General features: G+C 41.8%; 1 protein-coding gene across 3 annotated transcripts in view; it reads left to right on the top strand.

The window, feature by feature from the left end:
* Positions 1-18,625, top strand: part of LOC126416697 (uncharacterized) — a 130,384-nt gene that overhangs the window by 88,184 nt on the left and 23,575 nt on the right. For all 3 annotated transcript variants that reach the window (XM_050084504.1, XM_050084503.1, XM_050084505.1), the window contains exons 4-6: positions 2,321-2,640; positions 11,936-12,121; positions 17,492-17,671. In XM_050084504.1, coding sequence (XP_049940461.1) covers positions 2,321-2,640; positions 11,936-12,121; positions 17,492-17,671 — 686 coding nt within the window. The remainder of the gene's footprint in view (positions 1-2,320; positions 2,641-11,935; positions 12,122-17,491; positions 17,672-18,625) is intronic.

Genomic DNA, 18,625 nt, shown 5'->3' with positions numbered 1-18,625 from the left:
TATATGATCTATCCGTCTAATCTTTGGCGATCTTCTGTAGCACCACATTTCAACTTCCTGACACTTATATCCATGTTTCATGTCAACAAATTTCTCTTCTTAAAAAACTCTGTTCCTGCTATTACCAGTCTACAGTTTATATCCTTTCTACTTAAGCCCTCATCAGCAAAACTCATCTATTACTTTTAGTGTCTCGTTTCTGAATCTAATTCCCTCGGCATCCCCTGATTTAATTTGACTACATTCCATTACCTTTGTTTTACTTTGTATCCTATCTTCTCTTTATAAGACACTATCCACTCGGTTCAACTGCTCTTCCAAGTTCTTTGTTGCCTGACAGAATTACAATGTAGTCGGCAAGCCTCAAAGTTTTTATTTCTTCTCTCTGAACTTTAATTCCTACTCCAATTTTTTCTGTAGTTTTGTTTACTGATCATTCAGTGTAGAGACTGAATAACATCGGGGATAGGCTAAAACCCTGTCTCACTCCCTTCCTTTTCGTGCCCCTCAACTCGTAACTGCCACCTGGTGTCTGTACAAGTTGTATACAACCTTTTGGTCCTGACACGTTACATGTGCTACCTTCGGAACTAAAGAATGTATCCCGCTTAACATTGTCAAAAGCTGTCTGCAACCCTACAAAATCTATAAGAGTAAGCTTGCCTTTGCTTAATCTATCTTCTAAGGTAAGTCATAGGGTCAGTATTGCCTCGGGTGTCCCTACATTTCTCTGAAATCCAAAAATATGTTCCCCGAGGTTGAGTGCTACCAGTTTTTTGATTCACCTGAAAAGAATTTGTGCTATTATTTTGGAACCAGAACTTATGAAACTGTTAGTTTGGTAATATTCAGACCTGTCAGCATTTGATTTCTTTGGAATAGGAATTATGATATTCGTCTTCAAGTCTGAGGGTACTTTACCTGTCTCATATATCTTACATACCAGGATATCATTAGTTCAGAGGGAATGTTGTCTATTCTAGGGGCCTCGTTTCGACTCTCGCAGTATCGTATCGTATCTCCCATCTCGTCTTCATCTGTATCCTCTTGCTTTACCATAATATTGCCTTCAAGTTCATTTCCCTTGTGTACACCTTTTGCATACTCCCTCCACCAGTCACCTTTCCCTTCTTGCTTAGGACTGGTTTTCCATCTGGCCTCTTGTTATTTGTACAGATGCTTTCCTTTTCTGAAAATGTCTCTCCAACTTTCCTTCAGGTGGTATCTATCTTTCACTGGGTTATATATACTTCTGTATCCTATGTCTTCAAACCACTCCTGCTTAGCCATTTTGGATTTTTTGTTAATCTCATTTTTTAGATGTGTGTACTTCCCTTCAACTGCTTCATTTGCTGGATTTTTATATTTTCTCCTTTCATCAACTGAATTAACCATATCTTGTGATATCCAGGGAGATATTTAATCGTAAGCACTGAGACGTTTGAAAGACTGCATTTTGCTTAAAACAGAAAAAAGTTATCCGAATAATACTCCTCCAGTGTTTGATGAATAGGATGGCCATTGACTTTCAGCACACTTCAAACATAATTTCAAACCCTTACTAAACCTTTTCTTGTTCACATGCTGAACATTAACACATTAACTCATATGTAATCACACATTTAATGCCGTTTTTGTATGTGATAGTTTGTTTTATAAAATAATGTTGGTCAAGTGTTGCATTGGTATCGTATTACAGCTTAAAACAACTCAAAAAAAAAAAAAAAAAAAAACGTTAAATAAACCATAATGGAACTAAATGAACCTTTTGGGTAGTAAGCATTTTTTACTGAAAAACTCCTTCTGAACTGAGGAAACTCCACTAATGTATTTCCATTCTGATCCATTGAGCTTTTGCCCAGTAACTACTTTGTCTCAATGTATATATGATTACTGGGGTGGCACATAGTCAATTAACAACAAGGAAGAAGAGTAGAGTTCAGTTGTTCTGAAATGTAGGCCATTCAGAGTGTTTCCTGGGATCAAAAAAGACACACGGTGGTGCGAGCAGCTGTGACATCGACAATACGAACTGACTCGGGAGTCATCAGAAGGGAGGACACCTGTTAGCTGATAGGAAGTCAGTTTGGTGAGCGTGGACGGTGCGGGTGCTTTCCTCTCGTTCACCGCAGTTACTGACTTCCTCTGTGGCCATCTGTTTAGCTGCTGTGCAACTTCTGTTGCTGGAAATTGGTCAGGTGCTTCAGAAGAGGCAGAAAGCATCTGTTTGAACGACCATGAATAGTGCTTCTTTTGTTTCAGTGTATCCCACTCCTTAGCTCAGAAGTGTTACTGTACTACAGGAAGTGTGCGGTTGCAGACGGTGAAGAACTCGGTCGAGCAGTGCTCCGGGATACACGTGCTGACGGCACCCGACGAGCTGCTGAAGACCGAGAAATTTTCAGAGGCGGTGTCGCGTCTACAGCACCTCCGTGTGCTGTGTCTGCAAGAGAGATACGTGGGGACGACTTGCGTCCTGCGTCCTTGTGTGCTGAGACCTTTGGGTGACGGGTGCCCCCGACTGATCGAGATTGACTTCGGACGTATGTCTGTCGATACGGATGATCTGAAGTACTTTCTGAATGCCAAGAAGAACACCCTAAAGTGCTTACGAATAAAGTGGTCGGTGGGTGGAACGAGGTGAGTACTATTACCTCTCCTCGTACGAATGTCTAACTTTTACTCGAGCCAACTTTTGCTCGACGAATACTGTTCTTGTATGTTTGGTATTTTTCACACTGTGTAAAAGACATTTGGCATATTTCACCGTTACGTATACATAGGGACACGAGATACAAAATGTTAAGGAGACATCTAATCATTGTTACAGTGCTTTTAAGCTAGGTCTAGTTCAGTAAACATATCTATGTCTTCAAACATCTTCTGTCACGTTTATTACGTAATTACTTTCACTCGTAGCTAATAGTGCCGCTGTATTTAACAGTTGTGCCCAGTTCAGTTCTGTGTGATTCGGTAGTACCCGGCAGACCTGTCTCACTCGCACATTTTGGGTTTCTCAGTTTTTTTCACATTAGTCTGTAGATGGGGCTTCATAGTGAAATTAATGGGTAGACTGTGTCATTTCAGAATAAGGACTTATAATTTAACATATGCCACTGTCGATTGATTGCGTATGCACAGCCTGTGGAAGAGGAAGTTTTTGAAATGTTTATCCCTCAGGGCACAATTCTGGGCCCATTACTTTCCCATTTACATCAGCAATATTCTGTCATCTTTTACTTCTCTTCTACTTTTTGCTGCGCAGTAGCAACAGTATGAGAAACTTGGCAACTCATATGTGAGGGGACTGTGCATGCTACTGTGCAAGCTTGTAGTGGAACATATGTTTTGGTACTATGTAATTTTAGTGTGAAACATTTGGCAAAAATGGCTTTCTACTGCAGCTCGCATATGAAAGTGTGACCGTGTGAATGTCATGCTAAACTCCCGAAAATAAATACAGTACACCACTGTGTTTACATTCTCACATTTTACATTTTCTTGCTTTTTATATTCATTTTTGTCATTACAATCAGGAGTCACATTCTCTGAATTCAGTACTTTCCTGTCGTCACTGATTCCGTGTTACGACATTTCCCGCACCTTTAAGTTTTCTTTGACATTATCACAACATTTGACTTTGTTTTTCGTGCAGATATCTGCAAAAAGTGCATTGTATTCCTACTCAAAGTCAACCTCGGAACAAAGCAGAAAATGGAGACTATACACAAAGTTAATAATCGTGTCAGACAGCGTTAGCATAGTAAGTGAGATTTTCATTGTCATCATGTTTGGCCACAGCCACCTGTTTATAGGTACGCAGTGTTTGGAAGGGTGGGAAAGCACGCTGAGGCACTTCCCGAATGATGATCGTGACCTGACAGTATTGACTGTAGTAGCAGCCTTCCTTCTGCTCATTGTCTTGTATTACCACAGCTTTGATTTAATTTCAGTCATTTATACAAACAAGACATCACTCTATAACGAGCTTCCACGAATTGTTGTTACTTCAGTGTAAAATACATGAATCCGTACGAGGCACGCAGTCTTATGTCGGTACGACTTAGTGTCAGACGTAAATATTCCTCCTCGAGATGCTCCATAATGTTGCAATTTCCATCCTCTTCCTCACCCAGGATGTTCCTGAACCGTGTGATCTCCTTGTCGACAACAAGCTGTATGATTTTGTGTCTGTTGTTCTCCATTTATTAAAGACTCCCAACATTAATGTTTCAACCAATATTGTGTTACAAGTTTTATTTACCATAGGTTTATAATGATTACCGGTAATAAGTTTGACAGTAGAATTAAAATGCTCTTTTAATGTGGTTTAACAAAAGAATACAACAAATTGCTGTTAGAAAGAAGCAAAAACAATTATTTCAGTTTTTTTAAAATAGGCAAAATTTAGATTGTTATAATTTCTGATTTTGAACAATTTAAAGAGAATGACAGTAAGATAAATTTATTCATTTTTTACTTGGTTTGTTTCCAATGCTTTCCTGTATTTTGCACTTTCCTGCAACTTACACTTTGTGTGTGTGTGTGTGTGTGTGTGTGTGTGTGTGTGTGTGTGTGTGTGTCATCCCACTGAAAAGTGTAAGCAGGGGTTTAACTGTATGTCAAGAGCTGGTCCCAGCACTTGGATGTAAAAATTCAGTATACTACAGTTCAGTTACACACTTCAGAGTCCCTTTACCTGTGATACATTAACTGTTGTCCACAATTAACCATTATCAGGAACCACTGTGGCCTGGACTGTCATTGTTTCATTGTTATGCACACACAAAAATAACTCCCTGTGGAATATGCACTCAAAATTAAAAAAAAAATACAGTATAGAATTTTCTGTAGATAGTGTTCAGTGAGCACATGTATTTGCAGTGATGGTTGATAACGCTGACACATGGGGCAACAGTATCTGAACAAAGTAAACCTCACACTTATGCGAGAGAGAGGGGGGGCGGGGGGGAAGAGAAGAAAACCATAAACACCTTTTGTTCATGCATTCATGTCAGCACAAGTGCATATTTCATATCTTGTAATGATACATTGAACTCACAAAAATGTAATTAAATTATGTAGATAAATACCGATACACGATGATGGTTGTGGGTTGTGATATAACTGTATAATAATAGTGGTAGTAGTAGTAGTAGTAGTAGTAGTAGTAGTAGTAGCAGCAGCAGCAGCAGCAGCAGCAGCAGCAGAAGCAATGACGCTTGGTATTGGTTATTATCCTGTAGTGAGGAACAGATTTGAGGCAGAGATACGAGCTTCACACTGAAACACAAAGTTCACTGCAAATGCTGCATTCTCAGATTAAGATTTGTAAAGTTGCATAGTGGTGAACTCACAAACTGATCAGGGCCTAACTGAACTACAAAAATCAGTTGGGTCGGCGCTTTACGTGCCTAGGTTATCCTCTCGGTATCGCCTGTCCACGAGTGCCCGGCATTCGATCGCGCACCTACTCGTATTCGGAGCTAGTGCGGCGCATCTCTTCCACTGTGGCTTGTCAGTCTGTGCCTCATACACGACAGTCATTTTAAAGGACTACACTTGCCAAAATACAGGGTTATTCAAAGAGGAGTGGCATATTTCTGGGATTAATCTTTTACATACTATAAAGGATAGAAATGCAACTCCAGACAGAGAAAAATGGAAACTTTTGAGCAGTTGACATAGAAGTTCAATTAAAGGTGCAGTGCTGCTGTTGCTCATTCGTAGGAAAATGGGGACACCACGGAGGCATTTGTTTTCTGTGCTGCAATTAGCAAAATCGGAGTCCACTGTTAGTGTGAAATGTGTATTTTGATAACAATTTGACAGAGAGCTGCCTGCCAGTAAACAAATGTACGAGTGCCACTGAAAATCACAGAAAATTGGTGCATCTGCAAATGGAAAAGTGAGTGTCATCCTTGCACATAGAGTGAAGATGTCAAAGGTATCTGTGCAACTTACAAAAGGCGCCCTAGGAAATCCGTGACACGAGTGAACAATAAACTTAAAACCTTTCAACTCGAGATATGGTGAGTTCGGAAACTGACTGCATCAGAAATCATACACACTGGAATTGTTGCAAGCATTGCATCTGATGACCACACCAAAAGGTAAGAATTTTGCACAGGAATTCTAGAAGAAATGGAGGTGCACATTTTTTCTGAGCTATTATATTTTTTGTATGAACCCACTTTTCATCTTTCTGGTACAGTTAATTGGCATAGAGCTAGATTTAGATTTTGCGAGAGCAAAACTCCTATGGTAGTAGCTCAGCACAAATGAGACATTCTTTCGTCTTTCCCTCTCCTTCCCTCTTTCCTGACGAAGCAACCGTTGGTTGCGAAAGCTAGAATTTTGTGTGTATGTTTGTGTGTGTTTGTGTATCTATCGACGTGCTAGCGCTTTCGTTTGGTAAGTCTCATCATCTTTGTTTTTAGATATATTTTTCCCACGTGGAATGTTTCCCTCTATTTTATATACATATATAAAAACAAAGATGATGAGACTTACCAAATGAAAGTGCTGGCAGGTCGACACACACACAAACATACACACAAAATTCAAGCTTTCGCAACAAACTGTTGCCTCATCAGGAAAGAGGGAAGGAGAGGGAAAGACGAAAGGATGTGGGTTTTAAGGGAGAGGGTAAGGAGTCATTCCAATCCCGGGAGCGGAAAGACTTACCTTAGGGGGGAAAAAAGGACAGGTATACACTCGCGCGCACAAACACACATATCCATCCGCATATACACAGACACAAGCAGACATTTGTAAAGGCAATGAGTTTGGGCAGAGATGTCAGTCGAGGCGGAAGTACAGACGCAAAGACGTTGTTGAAAGACAGGTGAGGTATGAGCGGCGGCAAATTGAAATTAGAAATTAGCGGAGATTGAGGCCTGGCGGATAGTGAGAAGAGAGGATATGCTGAAGGGCAAGTTCCCATATCCGGAGTTCTGACAGGTTGGTGTTAGTGGGAAGTATCCAGATAACCCAGACGGGGTAACACTGTGCCAAGATGTGCTGGCCGTGCACCAAGGCATGTTTAGCCACAGGGTGATCCTCATTACCAACAAACACTGTCTGCCTGTGTCCATTCATGCGAATGGACAGTTTGTTGTGGGTCATTCCCACATAGAAGGCTTCACAGTGTAGGCAGGTCAGTTGGTAAATCATGTGGGTGCTTTCACACGTGGCGCTGCCTTTGATCGTGTACACCTTCCGGATTACAGGACTGGAGTAGGTGGTGGTGGGAGGGTGCATGGGACAGGTTTTACACCGGGGGCGGTTACAAGGGTAGGAGCCATAGGGTAGGGAAGGTGGTTTGGGGATTTCATAGGGATGAACTAAGAGGTTACGAAGGTTAGGTGGCCGGCAGAAAGACACTCTTGGTGGAGTGGGGAGGATTTCATGAAGGATGGATCTCATTTCAGGGCAGGATTTGAGGAAGTCGTATCCCTGCTGGAGAGCCACATTCAGAGTCTGATACAGTCCCGGAAAGTATCCTGTCACAAGTGGGGCACTTTTGGGGTTCTTCTGTGGGAGGTTCTGGGTTTGAGGAGATGAGGAAGTGGCTCTGGTTATTTGCTTCTGTACCAGGTTGGGAGGGTAGTTACGGGATGCGAAAGCTGTTTTCAGGTTGTTGGTGTAATGGTTCACGGATTCCGGACTGGAGCAGATTTGTTTGCCATGAAGACCTAGGCTGTAGGGAAGGGACCGCTTGATGTGGAATGGGTGGCAGCTGTCATAATGGAGGTACTGTTGCTTGTTGGTGGGTTTGATGTGGACAGACGTGTGAAGCTGGCCATTGGACAGGTGGAGGTCAACGTCAAGGAAAGTGGCATGGGATTTAGAGTAGGACCAGGTGAATCTGATGGAACCAAAGGAGTTGAGGTTAAAGAGGAAATTCTGGAGTTCTTCTTCACTGTGAGTCCAGATCATGAAAACTTTGGGTTGGCAGGCCTGGGTAACCAAGAAGGCTTCCTCTAAGCGACCCATGAATAGGTTGGCGTACGAGGGGGCCATCCTGGTACCCATGGCTTTTCCGCAAACATGCCTTCGCCCTAGCCAGATTACACTCCCATATTTTATTTTCTCAGGCTTGTCTGACATTTGGCATCACCCCCAAAGGCCTCACACTTAAAGTTCCTATCTCTGGCTGCAACCCTTCTTTCCATCAGTCCCTATACCAGTTCCAAACTGAACCATCCATTGCCCTCACCCACCTAATCCTTCAGCTACACACCCACTCAGCCAATCAACACACCCGTCAACTCCTATCCTTAATAAAAGTCCTCAATCCTTCCTCTCCCACATCCACACCGGCTGTTCAGAGCATCCTCCTACAGGCCAACCGCAAATTGGAACAGCATGCCACCCTCCACCTTAAAAAACTATCCAATCTCCTGGTTTCCCACCTCCGGAAAGGCAACTCACTCACCCTTCACAACCTTTCCAGCAAACCTCAACTTCCTCTCATTGCACACAAACCCAGTCTCTCCCATCTACTCAATCTCCCACTTCCAGCTCCACTCCCTCCAAAACCTCAAAATTTCAATCAACACAATCTGGAACCACAACACCCCAATTCAGTAGTTAACCTTTCCTCCAAACCTCTCTCCCAATCTGAAACCCCTGTCCTATCCAAAGGCCTCACCTTCAGCCCCACTCCCAGATTCAACCAAACAGCCCTCGTCAAAGATTTACTGTCCTACACCTGTACTCTCTGCTGGAAATATCACTTTGCCACGAAGAAAAATGATCCTAATCCTACTCCTAATGATCCAACTCCCCAAGACACTATCCAAATTGAACCCTGCCTGGAACAGTTCCGTCCTCCGTCACAGCAGGACCCACCTCCTCTTCCTCAAAATCACCCTCTCCAAACCTTCCAGGAATTTCTGACTTCCAGCCTTGCCTCTCAATCCTTCTTAAAAAACCTTAATCCTACTCCCAACATCACCACTGCTGAAGCCCAGGCTATCTGTGATCTGAAGGCTGACCGATCCATCACCATTCTTCCGGCGGACAAGGGTTCCACGACTGAGGTACTTGATCGTCGGGAGTATGTGGCTGAGGGACTACGTCAGCTTTCAGACAACACTACTTACAAAGTTTGCCAAGGTAATCCCATTCCTGATGTCCAGGCGGAGCTTCAACGAATCCTCAGAACCTTAGGCCCCGTACAAAACCTTCCACCTGACTCCATCAACCACCTGACCCCACCAACACCCCGCACCCCTACCTTCTACCTTCTTCCTAAAATTCACAAACCCAATCATCCCGGCCGTCCCATTGTAGCTGGTTACCAAGCCCCCACAGAACGCATCTCTGCCTATGTAGATCAACACCTTCAACCCATTACATGCAGTCTCCCATCCTTCATCAAAGACACCAACCACTTTCTCGAATGCCTGGAATCCCTACCCAATCTGTTACCCCCGGAAACCATCCTTGTAACCACTGATGCCACTTCCTTATACACAAATATTCCGCATGTCCAGGGCCTCGCTGCGATGGAGCACTTCCTTTCACGCCGATCACCTGCCACCCTACCTAAAACCTCTTTCCTCATTACCTTAGCCAGCTTCATCCTGACCCACAACTTCTTCACTTTCGAAGGCCAGACATACCAACAATTAAAGGGAACAGCCATGGGTACCAGGATGGCCCCCTCGTACGCCAACCTATTCATGGGTCGCTTAGAGGAAGCCTTCTTGGTTACCCAGGCCTGCCAACCCAAAGTTTGGTACAGATTTATTGATGACATCTTCATGATCTGGACTCACAGTGAAGAAGAACTCCAGAATTTCCTCTTTAACCTCAACTCCTTTGGTTCCATCAGATTCACCTGGTCCTACTCTAAATCCCATGCCACTTTCCTTGACGTTGACCTCCACCTGTCCAATGGCCAGCTTCACACGTCCGTCCACATCAAACCCACCAACAAGCAACAGTACCTCCATTATGACAGCTGCCACCCATTCCACATCAAGCGGTCCCTTCCCTACAGCCTAGGTCTTCATGGCAAACAAATCTGCTCCAGTCTGGAATCCGTGAACCATTACACCAACAACCTGAAAACAGCATTCGCATCCCGTAACTACCCTCCCAACCTGGTACAGAAGCAAATAACCAGAGCCACTTCCTCATCCCCTCAAACTCAGAACCTCCCACAGAAGAACCCCAAAAGTGCCCCACTTGTGACAGGACTGTATCAGACTCTGAATGTGGCTCTCCAGCAGGGATACGACTTCCTCAAATCCTGCCCTGAAATGAGATCCATCCTTCATGAAATCCTCCCCACTCCACCAAGAGTGTCTTTCTGCCGGCCACCTAACCTTCGTAACCTCTTAGTTCATCCCTATGAAATCCCCAAACCACCTTCCCTACCCTATGGCTCCTACCCTTGTAACCGCCCCCGGTGTAAAACCTGTCCCATGCACCCTCCCACCACCACCTACTCCAGTCTTGTAATCCGGAAGGTGTACACGATCAAAGGCAGCGCCACGTGTGAAAGCACCCACGTGATTTACCAACTGACCTGCCTACACTGTGAAGCCTTCTATGTGGGAATGACCAGCAACAAACTGTCCATTCGCATGAATGGACACAGGCAGACAGTGTTTGTTGGTAATGAGGATCACCCTGTGGCTAAACATGCCTTGGTGCACGGCCAGCACATCTTGGCACAGTGTTACACCGTCCGGGTTATCTGGATACTTCCCACTAACACCAACCTGTCAGAACTCCGGAGATGGAAACTTGCCCTTCAGCATATCCTCTCTTCTCACTATCCGCCAGTCCTCAATCTCCGCTAATTTCTAATTTCAATTTGCCGCTGCTCATACCTGACCTGTCTTTCAACAACATCTTTGCCTCTGTACTTCCGCCTCGACTGACATCTATGCCCAAACTCTTTGCCTTTACAAATGTCTGCTTGTGTCTGTGTATATGCGGATGGATATGTGTGTGTGTGTGCGAGTGTATACCTGTCCTTTTTTCCCCCTAAGGTAAGTCTTTCTGCTCCTGGGATTATAATGACTCCTTACCCTCTCCCTTAAAACCCACATCCTTTCGTCTTTCCCTCTCCTTCCCTCTTTCCTGATGAAGCAACCGTTTGTTGCAAAAGCTTGAATTTAGTGTGTATGTTTGTGTTTGTTTGTGTGTCTATCGACCTGCCAGCGCTTTTGTTTGGTAAGTCACATCTTCTTTGTTTTTAGATATATTTTTCCCACGTGGAATGATGAGACTTACCAAACAAAAGCACTGACACACAAAAAAACAAACACACACACAAAATTCAAGCTTTCGCAACAAACTGTTGCCTCATCAGGAAAGAGGGATGGAGAGGGAAAGAAAAATATATCTAAAAACACAGATGTGTGACTTACCGAACGAAAGCGCTGGCAGATCGATAGGCACCTATATATATAAAAACAAAGATGATGTGACTTACCAAACGAAAGTGCTGGCATGTCGATAGACACACAAACATAAACACAAAATTCTAGCTTTCGCAACCAACGGTTGCCTCATCAGGAAAGAGGGAAGGAGAGGGAAAGACGAAAGGATTTGGGTTTTAAGGGAGAGGGTAAGGAGTCATTCCAATCCTGGGAGCGGAAAGACTATTTTGTACCCAACAGAAGGCCTAGTACCCAGTGCCCTGACACTCACCACGATGTCTGATGTATACCCACGCAATCTGTCCCTCACAGGTATACTTTCGATGCAAATTAATGTGGTGGTAATAGTAATGATGTCGTATTTCAGTGGCAAGTGATGTAAAGGTGACAGTCGAACACAGAAATGTTACAAATGCAGAATAAGAACCCTTAATTTGGAATTGGAATATAGTGTATGCCGTTTGTGTGGTCTCCTCAAATGTGACAGAAGACGAATAATTTTCACGAGCCCCATTTCTGTTGTTACACAGGCACGTCATACCATTGCTGCCGGTATATGCCGACAGCTTGGAACGTCTGGAACTTTATGAGTACGACATAGTCCGCAACTCGGCCAGAGAGGCGTTCACTACCGTCGGAAGCTTGAAGCACTTGCGGGAACTCAGGATGTCCGTCCCCGATCGAATACCGCCCGGAACAGCTGCTCTGGCTTTTACGTAAGTGACCCATCAAGTAGGTAACTGCTGTATTTACCGGATTATAAGATGAGGTTTTTTTTTCCAAATTTACCATTCAGAAAATATGAGATCGAGTAATATTGGCAGATTAAACTATTGCTGCTGAGATTAACATTTTAACATTGTTTAATAGAGTATATAGATGGTATCCTACATTTACAGATGAAGCTTTGCTAGCTGAGGTCACGTGCAGGTTTATTTTGAAGAATTCAGAAGGGCAGGGCCGGGCAAACGATATTTGCATCGAAAGAGTCTCGAGGTTTCCCGATAGAAACATTAATACTAATTTTTAAGTAAACATAACATTCAAAAGCGGAAATGTTGTCCTTCAAAAACCATTACTCGATTCTGACCCCAGATCAATATTTTATTCGATTATGAGAGACTGGAAGGATTTATCAAGTGCATTGCAAGTGAGAAATTCAGTTGCTGTTCGTGTATTAGAACAATGGGTGAAACATTACCAACTTTTAATCAGCTTTAGAACATGGTGACAATCTGATGAGAAGAGAGGAAAATTAATCCAGAATTAGATTTCTAATTAACAAAATAAATCGTATTAGGTTGACTGTAAATTATAGTGGCGAGACTCATCAGGAGATAGTACTGACAGACGTCAGTAGATCGTGGGGTAAGCAATAGTTAAAGAATTGGACCGAATCATGATTGTGAACTTTATTTATGTATCGGTTGTGGTTGTCATTGTTGTTACATCTGACTTGCACTCTGAAGATATTGTAGTACACGTTCCACAGTCTCAAGCAGCACTATACGAGGCTCGGTGGGGGAACAGCTTGGCAGGGAACTAGGATGAGTGTGGGGAGGGGAATAGAACAGAAGAGAATCTTTTGTGGTGTCACCACCAGACACCACACTTGCTAGGTGGTAGCCTTTAAATCGGCTGCGGTCCGTTAGTATACGTCGGACCTGCTTCAGCTACGTCATTTGCTATGACCTAGCAAGGTGCCATATTCAGTTACTATAATCTGAACAGATAATATTGTGAATCATGTACCGTCAAGAGCAATGTTCATCATTAATGGATTAAAGTTAAGTATCAAACTAATTATGTCCGCTTTCTGAATTCTAATTCCTTGTCATGTTCCAGATCTCACGTCAATATAGTTCTTCCCTCCTTACGCCAGCCTGCGTGAGCTAAAATGCGTGCCTTTTGGCCTCCTCTCGTAACACGGTGTTGACTCTTCAGCCAACACAACATCTTTATTGTCAGATGACATGTTATATACAGTCGTTTGATTGAAATATTGGTCACTCATCAATGAATAATTCTGTGCCTACCTAAGGATACCTAAAACAAGATACATTAAAATAACGCATATGGAATTATTTTTCATGTTTGTTTCTGTAGTTTATAAATATGGACATACCTCAAGGACCACATATTTCCATAAATGTAATATATGTGTTTACATCTACATATTTAGATACATAGTTCTCATGATAGTTTACAAGTATCGACACATTTAAAAAGAACATATACCTCCAGTAAAAGGGAACATAAGCATACACATAGAACATAATGTAGAAAAAACAGGAAAACAAAACAGATATATTATCTCCTACTTGTCTCTGTTTATAAAATCATCCGCACTGTAGTAGCAGTTGGCTTTTTAAATATTTTCAATGTTTGCACAGGTAGATTCTAGCTTACAGTCCTTCATCTTTGAATGGATTTTATTTGCTAAGCTTCAAAGCCATGTAATATGCAGTATTTTCAGATAATGGTAGTCTATGGCAATGTAACATGTAATCTTGTTTGTGTTTTGTTGGATAAGTATGTGTAAATGAATTTCCCTCAAAAAGATGTGGGTTTCTTAACTCAGAGAAGTGTTTCATATATAAACATGGAAGGAATGGTCAGAAAGTCAAGGCTTGCAAATAAAGATTTGTTCCAGTCATAGCTCTGATAATTTTTTTTCTGTAGCTTGAACACTCTTAGGTGACTTCCTTTTCAACTCCCCAAAAAATTATGCCATACCTTACAACTGATATAAAATATGTATGATACACAATTTTCCTAACAGCTAAGTCAGTTACTTTATTCAGAACCCTCATTGCATAAACAAAACTATTTAACTGCTTCAGTAAGCAATCCACATGATCAGTCTGTTTTGTTTTCTGTGCTAATTCTTCAGTGTTTTTACAGCAGACTACTGCTATTGAGTCATCTGCATACAGAATCGTATCTGAAGTTACCTTACCTGGTGTGTCATTTATATAGTAATGGGCCTTGTATGGACCCCTGGGGTACACCTGCATGTATTTCCTTCCAACTAGAGCAAGCTTTCTTGCCCTTATGTTGTATAACTACCCTCTGTTTCCTATTTTTGAGATATGACTTGAACTAATTTAAAGATTTTTCATGGACACCATAAGAAGCTAATTTGAGGGGCAGCTGCGTATGGTTCACCATAGCAAATGCCTTACTGAGGTCACATAAGATACCTGATATGCCAACCGTGGTAATTTGTACCACATACTCTGTCTCTTTTTGTACATCTTCCATGTTTAAACTACAGTTTGCCTGAATGCACATGTATTCAGAACTGAATTGACTTTAAAACTGGACAAACACACAATAGTAGTATTAACTTCTGCAGCAGACAGTTAGTCTACATAGGGGCCAGTGGTGTAGTTGTGTGTTTCCCGCTGTAGTGTTATCGATGTTCACTGTGATGTATGACGGGTGTGAAAGGATATGTGTCAGCTGTCAGTTCTATGTAGCTAATGAGAGAGCAGTGAGCAGATTATGTGTTTGGAAGTGAGAGACACCGCAAAATTGTCACACCTGTACAAAAGCAAAATCCTACACGTATTTGGATGAAAACAGCCATATTCTGAGGTCATCACATCAGAACAACTCACAGTTAATTCAATTAAAATGGCATAAATTTAGAACAGGTATAATGTTAACTCTTTAGGCAAATACTTTGCCAATAAAACAGTTTGTAATTTTGATTGGTCAAGAATATGTTAAAAATTAATTTTTCTTAAGAAGCCAGTCAAATAAAAGGGGGCTCGTCTTAAAATTGGGGTCATCTTACCCTTGCATATGTACAGTATGGTGTGCTGTTTGTTACTGAAAACATGTACTGAGCCAGCAGGGGTTAGGTCTCTCAGCTGTCAGGGTTACTCACAAATTTGGTGGCTTCAAATCAACCAGCCAAAGATCTGGCAGTTCTAATGTAAATATTATGAAGTAAAGGAAGCCTCTCACTGCACTAGACAGCAGAAGTGTAGAGTTTTTCAGAAGAAACCCTTTGGCAAATTAGAGGGGACACACACACACACACACACACACACACACACACACACACACACACACACACAGAGAGAGAGAGAGAGAGAGAGAGAGAGAGAGAGAGAGAGAGTGTAACAATTTTTGTTTTTCATATTCATGTTTCCAAAAAACACTTAAAGAAAGATTTTCACAATTCCTGTTGCAGGTTCCTAAGGGTTGTGCAGGTGACTTGGCAGAACAAATCTGATGAGGAACCCATGTCTGCAAATTTACCATTTGGATGTAAAATAAGTTTGAAGGTTGGATCACTTTCATATCTTCCACTTCACTGTGTGCAGACACGCACACAGTGGAGGTAATGAGCTCCGACTCGCGTGCTGTAGGAGCACACGATACAGTCAGTGTTTAGAATATTCGTCTTAGTGTTCCATTCTACGTGGTGAAGGACATTCTCTTCAAAGTAGAGAGTTTGGCCGGTCTGTGAAACACCGCAGATCGCTGTAGTTGTGAACGTACTGCCCAGTGAACGTACTTGCAGCCATTGTTGGAGTCAGAGGAAAATAGTACGTGATGTCATAATTACAACAGCGTGTGAGAACGGCACATTCTTCTCAATAGGTGCGCGCACTGGGAAGTGGTAGATTCAAAAGTGTTCTAATCTTCAAACTTATTTTACATCTCAAGAGGTGCGGGTTCATTATTAAAAACTTGTATACTAAGTCCCCTCTCCAAGTCCTAGAAGACAGCAATAGGAATTGTAAAACACTTTGTTGCCAATAAAAAACAGAAAGCGTACAGAAAGCAGAATCTGGACTGAGGATCAAAGTAAACAAATAATATGAACATAGGTCTCGTACCAGTCGGCCACAGTCAGTGAGGCCTTTATCTCGAGGCACATCTGTGGTAACGGGTGAAACTTTGGCGTGACACATACCACAGCTGTATACATTTTAAGAAACTTTTATTTTCACAGACTCAGTTGTATGACATAAATGACTGAGTTGTTTGGTCATATGAAAGACAGAGAACAACAACCAGACTGATCGATTCAGACCACAGAAGAGGACACAGAATTGACAAACATTTTCTGAATAACTGTAGGTCATAACTGCACCGTTGTGGAGCTCCAGCTGATCGGTGACGAGAGCACGGAAAAGTGTGTGCTCTGAGCACAGTTAATACTTAAATTAGCTGCAGATGATAGTATCAGCTGGTCTGTCAAACTTGGTAAAACTTTAAATACATATCCACGGCTAGTTACCTGACACACGAATTTTCTGTTATGTTTACTGTTTAATGGTAGACTGTTAAATCCAATTATGCTAATAGTACTGTAATGTCAATAATAAGATACTAATTGGTACTGGAGAAACAGGACTGCATGTAGATAGTTGACATGAGGTACTGTAAGATCCAGTGTTGTTAATACTGAAATGTATAGGCTACATGTTTGTTTTTTTGTCATGTAGAGATAACCTGAATTAACTTTTATTCTAACAACTTCAGTAGCACCGATTCTGACAAAATTACACAACAAGACACATCCTCGCAGCTGACCGGCTGCTGTTCTACAGCGGGAGCTTCCCGACGGTGCATTTCTGACCCGTGGTTCACTATTGCTCAAATCGAGGTTGCCAATGTTGCTCTACTCTCGTGTTATGGCCAGTTTAATTTTCCCATACTATATAATGATCACCTCGATATCCGCGTGTCCCCACTGTCCGTGATCAGTCGAACATATATGAAACAAATTTAAATTAGAATTTTGATACCTGGAAAATTAATATAGTTACAATTTCCCTATTTTTTAGTGTTCTAAAATTGTACTTGGTGCAAATCAGATAGCGCCTCGTTTCATTTGACGTGGATGTTTCCAAAAAATGTAGTGTTGTGACCCTATCCTTTCATGAGAGTTACTTTTCTGTGGCAAATGATCAGCGTCCTGAAGTTATCAAAATTGGTGAGCAGGGTGTGTTCTGTCATTGTAAGCAGAATGTGTCAGGTTGCTGTTTCTTATTTTTTCCCCCCATTATAAAGACAAAATAATGTGACACAACATAAACTATGTACTCGATTGTATTTTTAAGGAATGGAGGACTGCCACAACTGAAAGTGCTGGATCTACCACACGGATACGGTGTGGAAGATAACACAGTAATTGCCATCAGCCACGGATGTCCCGGTTTGCGACAGCTCTCCGTCACTCACGCTACGAAGCTGTCGCCTGCTGCCTTCTCGGAGATCGACCGTCTAGAACATCTTGAAATGTAAGTGATGTTGCTGGCTTTGCAGTGTAGTGCAGACAGAGTATTTTGCTGAATAATGAAAACGTAACTGGTGAAGTAGTACAGAATCGTGTGAGTTACTCATAAATGTTGTGACTGAAATTGTGTTGAAAAAGAATTGTAAGTCAAGACATTAAATAAAATATGCAGCTGGCCATTAAAACTGCAATATGACTGAGGTAGAGTGCAACAATTGTCAAACACGCATGAAGTTTACTACTGTTTTTACCCAAGTATAAGACGATCCGAAAGGCTTCTTTAGAAACATTTATTTTAACATACCCTGACTAATCAGAGTAACAAACTGTTTTATTGACATTATGTATCTGCCTAAAATTCCAGTTTTGACTGTCTACATTTTGATAATACAAGGAGAATTAACCCCTTAATATATATATATTTTTTTTCAAATTATGTTCCAAAAATGAGATTTTTTATTAATGAAAAACATTATATACTGAAAGACATTACATACTGAAATATAAAGATGGGTTTTAGAGCTCAAAATTATAAGTTACAAAATTTTGAAAATCACCAATAGTAAAATCCTGAGCATACTGGTGCACTAGACTTCGATTGAAATATCTGAAGCTTGGAGTCATTTTTAGGTTTCTGTGCAGCTGTCAATTCTAAGTGTGGATTTCACAACGTTTCCCTGTGAACAGAAATCTCGTAGAAGCTGGCCAGAGCACAGTGGACGTATTTATCTCGTACCACCGGCAAGTACTTGTCGCTCGACTGGCAAACTGTCGTCACTTTCGGTCTCGAATGAAATAACGCCACATTCTTCTTCACTTTCTAAGGTGCAGTAAATGAAGCAGGGAAAAATGAATACAAACGTCTCAAAAATGAGATTGACAGGAAGTGCAAAATGGCTAAGCAGGGATGGCTAGAGGACAAATGTAAGGATGTAGAGGCTTATCTCAAGAGGAGTAA

Source organism: Schistocerca serialis, chromosome 8, assembly GCF_023864345.2.
Source record: "Schistocerca serialis cubense isolate TAMUIC-IGC-003099 chromosome 8, iqSchSeri2.2, whole genome shotgun sequence".
NCBI classification, from domain to species: Eukaryota; Metazoa; Arthropoda; class Insecta; order Orthoptera; family Acrididae; genus Schistocerca; species Schistocerca serialis.
The sequence above is the reverse complement of the archived record's forward strand: the minus strand, read 5'-3'. Positions and strand labels throughout refer to the sequence as shown.